The sequence below is a fragment of the Macrosteles quadrilineatus genome, unplaced genomic scaffold (assembly GCF_028750875.1).
Source record: "Macrosteles quadrilineatus isolate MER2022 unplaced genomic scaffold, UCM_ALF_1.0 Scaffold_8__2_contigs__length_117827958, whole genome shotgun sequence".
NCBI lineage: Eukaryota > Metazoa > Arthropoda > Insecta > Hemiptera > Cicadellidae > Macrosteles > Macrosteles quadrilineatus.
In genome coordinates, this window is record NW_026542601.1 from 34,878,394 (window position 1) to 34,892,715 (window position 14,322).

A 14,322-nucleotide genomic window follows, 5' to 3' on the forward strand; every position below is an offset into this window, starting at 1 on the left:
TTTAGAAAAAACCCAAATCAGCCTAAAGGCAACAGGATTTACTATTTTATCACATATTGGTCAATGTAGCAGTATTCCGAGTACCGTAGTTCGTTTACTAATCCGTGGAATGGTATATTACGTAACTAATCCGCAAAATAGGTGTTTACCATACGAGTAGGGTAAACGCATTTTGGATGAGTGACGTACAATATTTTTCGCCACACTAAACTAACCTAACTATAATAAAAGTGTACAGATCAGTTATACAGGGTGACAAAAAAGTCTGGAAACGGCTTAATATCTTTTTAACTAAATCCGTTAGAAAATTTAAACCTTTCACATCAACTTACATGTATGAAAATTACTTTTTCCAAGCACTATCATTTTTTACCTCTACCAGGGGACGACCCATGAGGAGTAGGTACATAATATTTAATGTAAGCATAGGTTGATATGCACATCATTTTAAAGGGTTAGTCAAGTGGAGTTCATTGCCGGAAACCGCGTCTCAAAAGGTTCATCCGCTACAAAATGGTGGCTGTCCAAAGTTCTTGAAGAATATACCTGCACAGGCCTTAGTATTGGTAAATACTCGTATTCAACATTAGCTTGAGAGCTGAAATTGTATTTTAAAGTCAACTAGCTCATAGAATAATATTATTCAATCTTTAAAAAAAATTTAACCGAGTTTCAGATTTCCTGGCTAATGTTGACTATGAGTATTTACCAATACTAAGGCCTGTGCAGGTAGGCTATATTCCGCAAGAAGTTTGGACTGCCGCCATTTTGTAACGGCTGAACCTTTTTTGACGCGGTTTCCGGCAATGAACTCCACTTGACCAGACCTTTAAAATGATGTGCATATCAACCTATGCTTACATTAAAGATTATGTACCTACTACTCATAGACCGTCCCCTGGTTAAGGTCAAAAAATGGCAATGCTTGCAAAAAGTAGTTCTCATACATATAAGATGATGTGAAAGGTTTGAATTTGCTAACAAATTTAGTTAAAAAGATACTAAGCCGTTTCCAGACTTTTTTGTCACCCTGTATATTTCCACCAACTACAGGACTTAACAACTACTACTCATAACTTCTGATAAGATTATGTTTTCATGTATTGATTCGTAATCAGCTGGTGTCCGGTAATAGTATATTTTCGACTCGCATGTAAAACACTATCTCGCGCCGAAATGGCACTTCGTGACGAGTATTGAACGACACTTTTGATCACGATGAAGAAAACTACTTCATACTCCTTTTGAGCTAGCCGGGAACTTCAGTTGCAACTTTGTTGATGTCAGGCAAAGTATTGTTTGTGCAGCACAACTAATGTTTATGTCAGGAAAAGTCAGCTGACCACTATTTGTTTTTGGTGTATGGAAATTGACGATTTTTGAAGATCTCGGCTGTATAGAAATGGGCTGGTTTCGAATACAGAGTGATGAAAAATTCATTACAGCACAGTATTACAGTAATAATGTACAGTACAGTAATGAAACCCCATTTGATTAAGCAGGTGGTAAACAGCTGTTTTCGTGCGTGGAAAGTCTTAAAAAAAATATAGTGTGTCGAAAAATATACAAAGGTGATAGGATTTTTACCATAAATAAATATACTACTTAAGAAAAAAAAATACTACTAAGAATACAAATAGTTTTATAAGAAAAAGAAATAATGCAAAAATATTCAGACCATGTACCTTTGTAAGGGAATAACATTTCTAAACATTTATGTTGGATTTAAAGGAAATGCTTGGTCTGGCTTGAGAAGGATAACATTCTTTGGATGTTTCTGTGGCAAAATATTGTTTTAGGAGGGAAACTCTTGCTTTCATAGGTCAGTTGGGTTATGTTATTACAGCAACAATATTTCTCACTCGTCAATTATAAAGATTGCACTTGTATTAAATGCATTATTTTTTTATTCAGTGAGCTGAGTAAACATAACTAAACCTTAAAAAATACTCATGTCGAATTTTGAGTTTTGCAGTAAATGGGGGCCATAGAAAAAGAGCAGAATAAGAGATTTTTTTATTTTGGATTCGCTAAAATATTGTAAGCCTGAATAAGATATCACTAAAATATTTTATTAAATAGCCTATGGCAGATTTATTCCTATACGTTAGGTTTAATAATTGCTTAGTATTGCCACTACAGAGAAGGCAAATACATTTATTAATTTAGGCCTACCTAAAATATATACAAGAAAATTAAAATCTTGTATTTATTCTCCATATAAATAACATGTAAATTCCAAGTTTACAGTTTTTTCAATTGTCTCCATATCAATCAAGCGGACTGCAGCAGGTTCAATGTAATATTTATTATACATTATTCTGTTTTTCAATTGCTATATTTTTGATTGGAAATCAATTATTGGGGAACAGTATTACGTGTTAAGGAACAAAATATTTTGTCCTATAAAACCCAGTTTCCATATCCAACCATACTGGTTTATGTACTTGATAGAATAAAGATAGATTTACATGTTTGTATAACATTGTATTAAAATTGGATAAATATTTCTGGAGCTATTGCACCTACGGACATACATACATAATATAGATAACAATTTTATGTACACAATATATTATCAATGTAATATACAAATCGCCAAACACTATGACGAGAACAACAAGGGAGCCGCCAACCTCTTTAAAAAAAAAAAAAAAAAAAAAAAAAAAAAAAAAAAAAAAAACAACATCAGAAATTTATTTTCTATGCATTGATCTTGAACGATATTTTTAAGAAAACCTTGATCCAAAAACATTTTTTTAGTGCATTCAGGTTTTTTTTATAAAGTGGTTTGCAGCTGTATCGTAGCATTGACAATTGAATACTGAAGTGACATCCCATCTATATGGACCAGCTGTCGCTAATTTTTTTTTATTAAAAAAGAACGTAGTTGTGTGACCCAATCACAGAATGCACTAGTGTATACATTTCTATTTTATTCCTTATTTTTGGTTGCTGACCAGGTTGATGGGTCATACTGCTGCTACAGCTCACCATAAGTCATTCTTTAAGTTTGACTTGGTAAAATGGTTTGTGTTTCGACAGAGTTTGGTAATAATTTAGTTCAGCGCATCTGTAGATGGCTCACATCAATTACGACGATTTTGAAAAAAATCTGGCTACAAATTCAACATGGGGGATGGAATGTCTAGTTGTATTATTAGTCAAAGATCGTAGGTAATCTAATATGGTTGCTGTGACAACTAGTTTCTGTTTACAATCTTGGAACAATCTTTAGGCATAATAGTAACCATATCGGACTATTGATGATACAGATATTCACCACTCTAAATGCATCTTGAAAATCTGAAATTCCCTAAAAATAAAAAAAATAACATATAATTAATTACTCTATTATTTAGTTTAGTAATATAGTTCACTAACTTAGTAGGGCCTACACATAATATATGGTTTTTAAATGTCCATTCCATATTTGTATGAACTTATAATGGTTCAGACTTTAATTTTATTAACCGAGAGTCCCATCTAGAGTCTGCACATGAGGGAGCTTACTGTATCCTTTTGATTGATTAATGCCAAAGCTGCTTAACTTTGTATATCTCAGCCAAGTAGCTGAAAAAATATACTTGAATTTAGAACTCATTACCAATTTTAAAAACAGATCCAAATTGTTGGTGTTAAAAAAAAATTCTCCAGGAAGATAAGATACCAGTTTTAAAATCCCTCCCTTTCTCCTGTTACGGTCGTGGTGTAATATACATAAAGTCTAATACTTGGTCATTGCTTTCACGGCAAAATGTAGAAACGAGAAAATGAGAAAGCTGAAAAACGTTGATGAAAAATAAATTGAATGCAGAACATGTCCTCCCATATGGCACTCGGCTTTATTTTATTTTACTGTCAATAGTAATTAAATATCAATAGAGAAGTTTTGCTTAGGTAATAACTTGTATTTAATTTTCTTGGTTTTTATAATTTATTTTGATCACTTGATGATTTTTATTTATTGTAACTAAATGAGCTATGTGTACAGTTTGTTTACAACAGAAGTACTTAGAGCTCAATCCTGGAATTGTAACGAGGTATACTGATGGTAAAAATATGCATGGCTTTTGTACTGTGGAGAATATACTGAACACACAAATAAATTATAGGGGAAAATAACACCGGGTGAACTGAAAATAATCACTAGTTGGAAAATTGTCATATTTTACACAGCTAAACAAAAAGAGAACTCAAAACAACGAATCTTACGCGTAATCCATACATAATTGATTGGTGATAATTGGTAATTGATTCATTCGTTAATTGGATGAATAGTAAATAAGATCCGTAAAAATATCTGTCTTATGATAGAAGTTTTGTAAATCCGATTGTTAAATTTAAACGGGGATGACTTCCAGTTAATATGTTATTTTAAAATTCATTTTGATGTATTTAACTTTTGAATGTACTTATCGCAAACCATAAGCAGAATGCGTTTATATAACCTAAAACGTTATTATGGTCCTTCGTTTGTACCTGATTACGGCAGCGAAACCCGAATACAAGGATTTTTTCGTATATGAAAAGCTCGTTGAAGTCTTAGGTCATGATAATTAGCTAAAAACAATTAAAATCAATACGATATCATTTATCGATTCGTCTATTCGGTTGTTTGTGAGTTCGATAGGTATATCGACAATCGCTATTCTTAGTTCTGAAGTTTGGGTTTGGTTGGACTTTCAGTTGCTCGGTGAGCGCCAAAGTGTTCACATCTTACAAATAGTTTTGTGTGTTCACCATTCTGTGCTTACGGTAAGTTTATATAATTCTTTGTATAATTAATTATGATCCAGTTGTTCCGTTATATTTTAGGAATATTACTTGGTGATGCAAATATTAGCAACGCACATTAAAATATTTAGTTTAAATTCCACAATTACATAGAAATATTTACATTAGTAGGCCTATAAAACCTGCAATGTATACACAAGACAAATAAACTACCCACAAATCTGTTAGCAAAACTGCCACAATATAAATTGTAGTACTTCCTAAAATAATCTTTTACTATAAATATTATCTTTTCACAATTAATTTTAAATAAATATATATTTTACAAAATTAACTAAGAACTATTACTTAAAATCTTTGTTACAAACAAAAAAAGTTTTATTAGAAAAAAACTAACTCTTTTTCAATTTAATCATAATATCGTTCAAGACAACAATGATAAACGAAGTTATAAAGTGGCTGATTAGTCACTTTGAAATTAAAAGTAGTAAATAAAAGAATAAAACATTTAGGACTAGGCCTATATCATTTATACGATATACGAGCAATGTAGCTTTCAAAGAAGAGCTAATTTGACACACGCTAAGTTATAAACCATTTTAGCTAGTAAGTCAGTAAGTAAATTTTTAATAATAGTTAAAAGTAATGTGAGTTTTTGGTAGATGGTAAATGTAATAATAAGTACTCTTTGGTTAAAATATCTTAACTAAATCTTATTATTGGTAAGTAAGTGCAAGTTCATTTCCTATTGGAAAAAAACATTCATAACTGACACTTTTAACCAGACCAATTGAGTATTAGGGTTTACAAAATATTTAACTTATTATCAAAGGTAAACTAAGTACTCAATAATTAAGTAAAAAAAACAATAATGAATCTAAGCTACGCTGCAGATGCTAATGAAACCCTTTGAAAATAAACCATATTTCCCAATTGCTATTAATAATCCGTTACCTCTATAAATTTTCTTCCTTTAGCTAATTCCCCGTATAGGGAATAAGCTATTACCGTAGGTCTCATGGTAAGACTTAGACCCGGGACAGATGGACTTTTTTCGTTATGAGGTCGTTAGAGTCCAAAAACACCATACGTTCAAAGTAGAATATATATACATATATAAAATATCCGATTTCAATGAAATTTGGTCCAAACGTCTAAGCCTATCTGACATTTATTCGAACAACGTCACGAACAAGCATTGTCGAACTAGGGGAAAAGTGTTTTATAGGGTAAAAATAGGGGTTCTCCATGTTTGACCCTCAAAACATAAAATTTTGCAATTTATTTCTTAACTAATTCATTAGTAGAGCTTAAACAAAAATTATTTAGTATATTGAATCATTCTTGTAGACTTAAACAACCACAGAGAAATAAAACAACTGTAAATTATAATTTATTTATTATTTTTGGTTTTGATAACATTATTATTCCCAGGTTATTCTTATTGTGATCAAATTTGGCTAACTTACTTGTTCTATCGTAATCTAATAACATTCCACAGAAAATGTTACTTATTACTTTTCCTTTAGCAACAAACCCAAGTACTGTAGTGTTTAACCTTTTTTTTATAAAGAGTGAATCTGACTTGTTTAAGGAAACATTTAGTAAAAGCCCAATCAGAGAAATGGAAATTCACTCTTTTCTAAAACATTTGCTGTGGCGGGGTATTAATATTTGTTTAACAATAAGTAACTTCATATATGAGTTTATCACGAATAACATTATCACATTAAGTACCTACCTAAACACTTTTATTAATTTTTGAATCGATAAAACATATTACCATTACATTACCTCCTTTAAATCTAAGTTACATTCAACAAGATATTTTAATTAATTATTAGATTATAACAATTTTATTTAAATCTAAAATAGTTCTTAAGTATATAATCTTTTCTTTATTAACTCTTTATTTTATGTCAGAATTTTTATTATTTGCCCATAAAACGATTCCATAAAATCTCAGTAGATACAAAAGAATCTCAAAATTAATCAAAATAATAAATAGTAAGTTATTGTAATCAATGAAGTAGAATTATAGTTTTTTATGCCATTTAAATTTTATACGTTTTTACAAGGGCAGGTAGGGGTGGGTCTAATCTCTGATCTTGTTACCATTTAATGTCGATCATAATTCTTATAAATGTGTATATATATATATTTTTTTTTTAAGTATATAATTAATTGGGGGGGGGGGGTCTATTGACAAATAGCTTGTGGATTGTGAATCGACTCCGTCTAGATTTGAACCAGCAACCCTCAGACTGGAAGGGGAGCACCGCTAGGCTCCCAAAACAATTAACTATTAGTTATAGTTTATTAATCATCAGCAAAGCTATGACCGAGTAGTATTTTAATAGCACAACAGTTCTATAATGGTAGATGGTTTAGAAGCTCTGGAAGAGGTGCCAGGTAAGAAGATGTTAATAATAAAAACAAAATTGTAAAATACTGTTGTACACCATAAAGAAAAAACTACATCGTTGTTGATGCTAATAAAATACTATGATACTATCATTAATCATGCGTTTCCTCATCCCATGCTCATAAACGTGCAATAATAAAAAAAAACTTTTTTGCACTTCCTTATCTCGATATGTTCAAGTACGATTAATTACGATTCCAAAAAAATCACACAGAACAAAACTGTACATAAGCTACAGCTCAATAAAGATCGATACAAATTAATACCCTAGCGCATCTTCATCTCCCGATGCCATAAAGTTTATAAGTCAAAGTAGCTCAAAACTTGGCTCCTGTGTGTTCACTGTGGTAATCCACGTATATGAAGTTTGTGTAGAAGCTTTTGTGAGAAATTCCCAAGCCCGTCATAATTGAGTTTTATTTTAACACAAACTCGATCGCAAACCTTCAATTTCATTACAAACTCAATTCAAAAACTAACCATGTTTCAACATTTCTTTCTTGTGCACTTTCTAAGGTGGAGATTGGTTTGTTTTACTTGAAGTGTTTGTTTATTTTTGTTATCTTTGTACCTTTTTAGAAACAACATTTTTTTAATTTTATTGGATACACAAGCTTAGCTCAGTCTCAAATATTTTCAGATCAAAAAGGTTTAATATTTTAATAACAGTTATTAGGAGTATATTTTGGAATTTAATTACGACCCAGCTAAACCTTTTCATGGTAGGAATCATTGTATGCAAAAATCAACGAAATAAATTATAGTTGCTACCCTCAAAATGTATTTAATAAACCAAATGTATTCATTTAATTTTGGCTAGGCTGTTGTACAGTGTACACTCCTTACAATATGTATGTTTACAGATAATGTGCACAGGGGGATATATATTTTTTTACAGGTTATTATGCATTATCTATATATTAATTTGAAACTGTTTTTCTTTGTGACAGCTATTTTGAGAGAACGGCTGGGCGTAGAAAATCGGTAGGGGTGTCTAAAGAAAGGTCTTGGTCTGTAGATGAGCCATCAAATGAGAAACGGGGTGAATTCCCTTGGGGCTCTGCCCCAGTGGCCTTAAATTTCCCATCCCATGTTATTCTTATGGAGGAAAAACGGGGTTTTTGTCGCAGCTAATTTGAGAGAACGGCTGGGCGTAGAAACTTGGTAGGGGTCTCTAAAGAAAGGTCTTGGTCTGTCGATGAGCCATCAAAAGAGAAACAAGGTAAATTCCCTTGGGGCTCTGCCCCAGAGGCCTTTAAAGTTCCCTCTTCAGATTTGTTTACATTACGACCATATGCATTTTTAACGCAACAGCTCTTAATATTTAAATTATGATTTATTGAATTTGTCAAAATAAAATACAGCATTTGTAATGGATTTTTCACCACACTATGATGTTTTTTGCTGTATTACATACGTTAATTGGTGGCTGAAAGTTACGTTTTGCTGGCCATGCCAGCTGTCGCCAATTTGGGGACCGAGCAGGTTTTTACAGGCCGGGGCCGCAAAATCAGCTGTCCGCTTACTTACTTAGAACATGAATGCGTTTTAAATACACAATCAAAATCCATAGTATTGCAATATAGAATTGTGTTACTGTCACCGTTGCCTAGCAACTATTTATTTATATTTTTGCTGATTCCTCAAATTATTTCTTAACCTTAAAGTTGTAGTTGTGTTGACGATCAGTGTGCATTATTATAGTGGTAATAGGGTATAGTGTGGTGAAAAATAGCGTTCGTACCACGGACCGAAATGGTTTTGCAGCTCTCGATCGATTTAAGTTCTCGACTTCGTCTCGAACTTAAAAACTGTCTCGAGCCGGCAAAACCTTATTTTCCGCCCTTGGTACGAAATATACTATTTCTGATTTTAAAATTGATTTTCTTCTGCATCGTGTCATGTTTTGCAATATAATGTTCTATTACCAAATCAGTGGAAAATCCTAATATCACTTATGGAGTTAACTTATATCTATTGTATGGGTTGGTTTCTGCCTTTTTTACCACTTCTTGGAGATTGTACGTACCTAGGTGATATTCTTTGGCAATTGCATCTGTAGACGAAACTTGGATTAGTGTAATTATTACAACGGAAAAGAGCGAGAAATCCTGGACAATTTGATATAGGCTAAAAATAAAACTGAATTAACACTGTGCTACATTTCTTGAGCAATCATTGATATAGGTAACCGATTTGCAAACAATGGAAACATAGAAAAAGTCATAGAGCACATCCAGGTAAAAGAAATAGAAATATTTTTTTTACACTAAAATCATCAAAAAAACAAGATCAGCTTTTTGAAAAAAGATAAGATATTTACAAAAGATTTTGATATCTAACTGTTGTGTAGATCGTAAGTATTTCCATAATCTTTGAGTCGCCTGCAATGCTCCGCAATTGCTCGAATTCGAGCAACAGGTACAATATTCAACCTGGTGTGTTGAGATGTGCTGTGGTGGCACCCCTGTGTCCAGGCTAGGACTAGCAGCAGGGATGTTGGTCTGTTATATTCATAACAAAATGAATGTTTACAGATAATGCGTACAGTTGGCACCCCTGTGTCCAGGCTACAGCTAGCAGCATGGATATTGGTCTGTTATATATTCCTGACAATTAGTATGTTTACAGATAATGCGCACAGTTGGTACCCCTGGTGTGTTGAGATGTGCTGTGGTGGCACCCCTGTGTCCAGGCTAGGACTAGCAGCAGCGATATTGGTATATTTGATATTGGTTATATTCATAACAAAATGAATGTTTACAGATAATGCGCACTGTTGGCACCCCTGTGTCCAGGCTACAGCTAGCAGCATGGATATTGGTCTCTTATATATATTTCTGACAATTTGTATGTTTACAGATAATGCGCACAGTTGGTACCCCTGGTGTGTTGAGATGTGCTGTGGTGGCACCCCTGTGTCCAGGCTAGGACTAGCAGCAGGGATGTTATCTTTCTTCTCCATTATCAGTGCGGTGATGACAAACAGCTGGTTATATGCACGGGAACCTCTCTCTCTTCCTGGATCGAAAACAAAACATTTCGTCTCCTTTAAAATTGGACTGTGGAGAGTTTGTCCTGCTTTGAAAAGGATCCTGACTTCCTCTAACACTCGTAAGTAGATTAATGAAGGGTTAAATAGGCAAAATGGGTTTATGACCAGTGGCCAGTGTTTGCAAGTTAGCAGGCATGCTGAGGTGTTCGCTGAAGGCCTTGCGCTCAGTTGTATTTTCGTTTTCGGAGAGTAAACTGTTCAACAATGGTCTGAATAGGTTGCCTTCAGGACACTTAAGTTGGTATATTCAATCTTTTCTGCATAGCAGTTAGGGTAAGGATTACATTAGTAAAGAGCTAATTTGTTGATACATTTCTTGTGCATTTGCTGTACGGTACTCCTTCGTAGGTTCAGACTTCTTTAAGAGCTACGCTTATGTCAATGGAAGATACCCTGAGAGATAGCCAGTTTAGTTGAGGTTTCTTGTATGTCTTATGACATTAGTCTCGAAATATATATCCATTATGACACATTATTATAATACAGCATTACGATACATTTCCAAATAAATTATACGAGTGCAAAATATAGCAAAAAACTACGAATTTGGTTGAACAAATTTATCAATGACCTCATGTATAGTAGTTTTCGAATAAAAATGCTGTTATTTGTTGTAAAAACTGACATCAGTATGATTCATTTCATAATTTCATTAACTGCAACTATTTTTAAGCTACATCACGACAACTTAGACCTTTATATTTTGTTCTAGAATAAAACTTGTAACTATTATTTAGTTATAATATGCTCTCAACCTGTGATGTTGTATATGATGGTAAATGATTAATTATTATCATGTTGGTAGTACTGCCTATACCTGGCTGTCAGCTGATCACGTACGCAGGTTGGCGGGAAGTCAGAGAAGCTGATCTAGGAATAACCTGGTCGTCGTTGGAATACACTCCGACGTTCATTACGAAAATGAGGTTAGAAGAATTACTAGACGTTATGGAAATGTGAAAACCATTCTGCCTGATAAATAGTTTCTGAAAAAACTATAGTATTGCAATAAAATAATAAAAACTAGAGGTTGACCAGTGGTCGAAAACTCGAAATAAATGTAATGTACATTGTACAGCTTTCTCTATTTTCACCCCACAATGTAAATAATACACGTCATTAGAATTTCTTCCATTTTTTTAGTTTAAATTTTTGTTTATATTTCGTTGTTATTTTTTCACCAGCATGGCAAGTTATAAGGCCCAAGTTATTTTTTAAAATTTTAATTCATTTTTTGTGCTTGTTTTTGAATTAATTTTATTTTATAAAGGGACTTTGCTCATCTGCAGGAAACTATCTTTCTAACAGTACGCGTAGATTTTTCCTTCGATGCATACGAGCCGAGAAAAAAGGTTTTCAAGAAACATAATTGAATATTAAGAAATATGATGTGTCAAATGGATTCGAGATACAAAATTTTAAGATTTGATATTTCAGTTTTGAATGCAAGTAAAGCTTTTAAGAGATGCTTAGTTGAAACTATTATTTATCACCTCTCAAAAGTTATGCTGTTTGTTTTTTACTGATTTAGTCTCTTATTTTATCCTTGTAAATGTTATTATTATCATCTTTATTAGTATTTTATATTTTCCCAGGTACGCTACACCGATGGTAGCCCTGGCTGCGGCAATGTTGGGGTTGGCAACACTGATGGCAGTTTTAGGCCATTGTCACAATGACTTTAGAACCCTTCTTGCTTCTGGGCTATATATCATAGGAGGTGAGTGACATGGTATTTATATACAATTTAAACGTAAGAAGTTTATGTATTTTTAATTTTTGCAATTACAAATACAGGATAATGTGGCTCCGGATCTACATACCCATCTATCTATACCTATCTATCGATTGTGGTAATACCCATTTTCCTTTGAGGCTATTCACTAAAACTTGAATATTCAATACACACACAGTTTCCTTTTCCGTCAAAACTTCTTTGGTTTCAAAAATAAAACTGATTAAAGAAACAGTTATTAGTGGTTTTTAACTTGAAATTGTGCTGAAGGTTAGTAGTTGGTCCTTTTTTACTACATAAGGATACAAATTACACACGTATCATGTCCACAACGTTGCACATTTCCAGAGTTTTGAGTGAATTTTCAACAACAATAGCCATTTTGATTAGATTTCTACGACGCTAGAACATATACATGTTGCTTATATGTTGAGTTGCAAAAAAAAGTGAAGTATGTGTGTTAAATGGGTGGAATGATAGATTTTTTACTGACTAAAATGATCTATTTATTTATCCAGTAATTTTCTAAGCATCTTACCCGCAAGCTTGTTTGGTCGTCTTGGGGTTGGTCTTCTTGGGGTTGACCTTCTTAAGTAGATTTCTGGGAAAACACTACCATGCTACCACTTAGCTACCATGCTGATAATCGATAATATACATAAATGTATGTTTAGAAATCTTATCAGAGGCCAATCTTTAGATTCTTTTCCTTTCCCTAACCTTCTTTACATCACTAACCTTGACACCATATTACCTAGGTCTGGTGCTGGCCGGAGGTCTAGTCGTCTACGTTTCCGTCCTCTCAGACATGGTCTACCCGGAGTTCCAGCACCGCTACGGCAGATCATTCCACGCCGCAATCGCCTCCTGCGTGCTCTCCCAGGCTGCCGGCGTGCTCTCGGTCTTCGCCTTCCTCGGGAGGTTCCCCACTGGAGAGGTCATGGTGCGCGCCGTCGTCCCTGGAGCGGACCGACAGATGAGGAAGGTGTACACTATACCGTGTGAGAGAAAACTACGCAACACCGGTGACTTTTGTGTGGTCAAGGGTACAAGCGAGGACAACACCTGTAGACCTGGACACACATGTACACCCAGTGTCACGACATATAAACCTCCTCATAGACCATTGACAGATCCTCCTATCAGGTACTCCAACATCCTTCACCAAGGACTTCTTGGAGTAGCTCAGGACTCGTCCTCCTCAGGATCGACGCCTTCCCACAGGAGTGCATGTACAAGGAAGTTCAACTCACTTCCTCGTCCTCCCAAGTTTCCGAGGATAGAGGATCCTCTAGAGAGCTTCTCATTCCCCCGAAGAACTGTTAGTCCTCTCGACTCTGTTTCTAGTGGAAGTTTAAATACGTGATAGTTTTGTTCTATAAGAAAAAACAAATCGACGAATCCCATCCCCATAAACTTATCTTCAAAACTGTTCGATATTATGCGCCATTAGGTTGAACTAACCGAAAACAAATACGTGTTATTGATATGTCAAATAGTAATTTTCGTGAAATAGATAGTTTTAATTGTTGAGCGGAGCGAGCGAAGCGAGCGAAGCTCTTATACGTCGACTCTTATGCATTTCGTAATACGCAAACTCCTCCTAGACGGATGAATCAATCGTTTTCAAATTTTGCATGGTGATAGAGACCATATCGGTGAGTGCCAACATCTATATGGCGTTAAAAAAGTCTCTCAGGAATCCGCCCCACTGGGTCTCAAAGTTTCAATGTAATCCTTATGGAAGCAGTATTTGACACATAAACAAAAACATATGATCAGCTGTTGACTTTTGAATGCAGTAGAAAAGAAATAGCTGATAGCATTAATCCACAGACATTAGAACAGAAACGGTATGGATCATAAATATAATCAAATGACGACACTAGCTTGAGGTCCGTGACGTAGGAAGTGGTGAAGGAAGTAGTAAAGGAGAGCAGTCTGGAGTGTGGAAACTGTTTATGACGATTAGATTTAGGTATCTGCATTCCTAAAATTTTATAGGAAGGGAGGAAAACTGGTCCGCGACGTAGGAAGTGGTAAAGGAAGTAGTCAAGGCGAGCTGTCCAGAGTGTGGGGACTGTTTATAACGATTAGATAAAGGTAATATTAAAGGCATTCCTAAAATTCTATTGGAAGGGAGGAAAAGGGGTCCGCGACGTAGGAATTGGTGAAGGAAATAGTCAAGGCGAGCTGTAGGGAGTGTGGACTGTTTATGACGATTATATTAAGGTATCTGCAATCCTAAAATGCTATTAGAAGGGAAGGAAACAGGTTCGCGACGTAGGAAGTGGTGAAGGAAGTAGTAAAGGCGAGCTTTTCGGGATATGGAATCTGTTTATGACCCTTAGATAAAGGTATTTGCAATCC

The 14,322-nt window shown here is 34.3% G+C and overlaps 1 protein-coding gene across 1 annotated transcript; it reads left to right on the forward strand.

Annotated features, from left to right (window-relative positions):
• Positions 1-7,112: 7,112 nt before the first annotated feature.
• On the forward strand, positions 7,113-13,318 carry LOC129000312 (voltage-dependent calcium channel gamma-7 subunit-like). Its single transcript, XM_054427274.1, has 5 exons — positions 7,113-7,149; positions 10,025-10,276; positions 11,023-11,143; positions 11,813-11,937; positions 12,711-13,318. The coding sequence occupies exons 1-5, from the start codon at positions 7,113-7,115 to the stop codon at positions 13,316-13,318; spliced, it is 1,143 nt and encodes a 380-aa protein (XP_054283249.1).
• Positions 13,319-14,322: the final 1,004 nt, after the last annotated feature.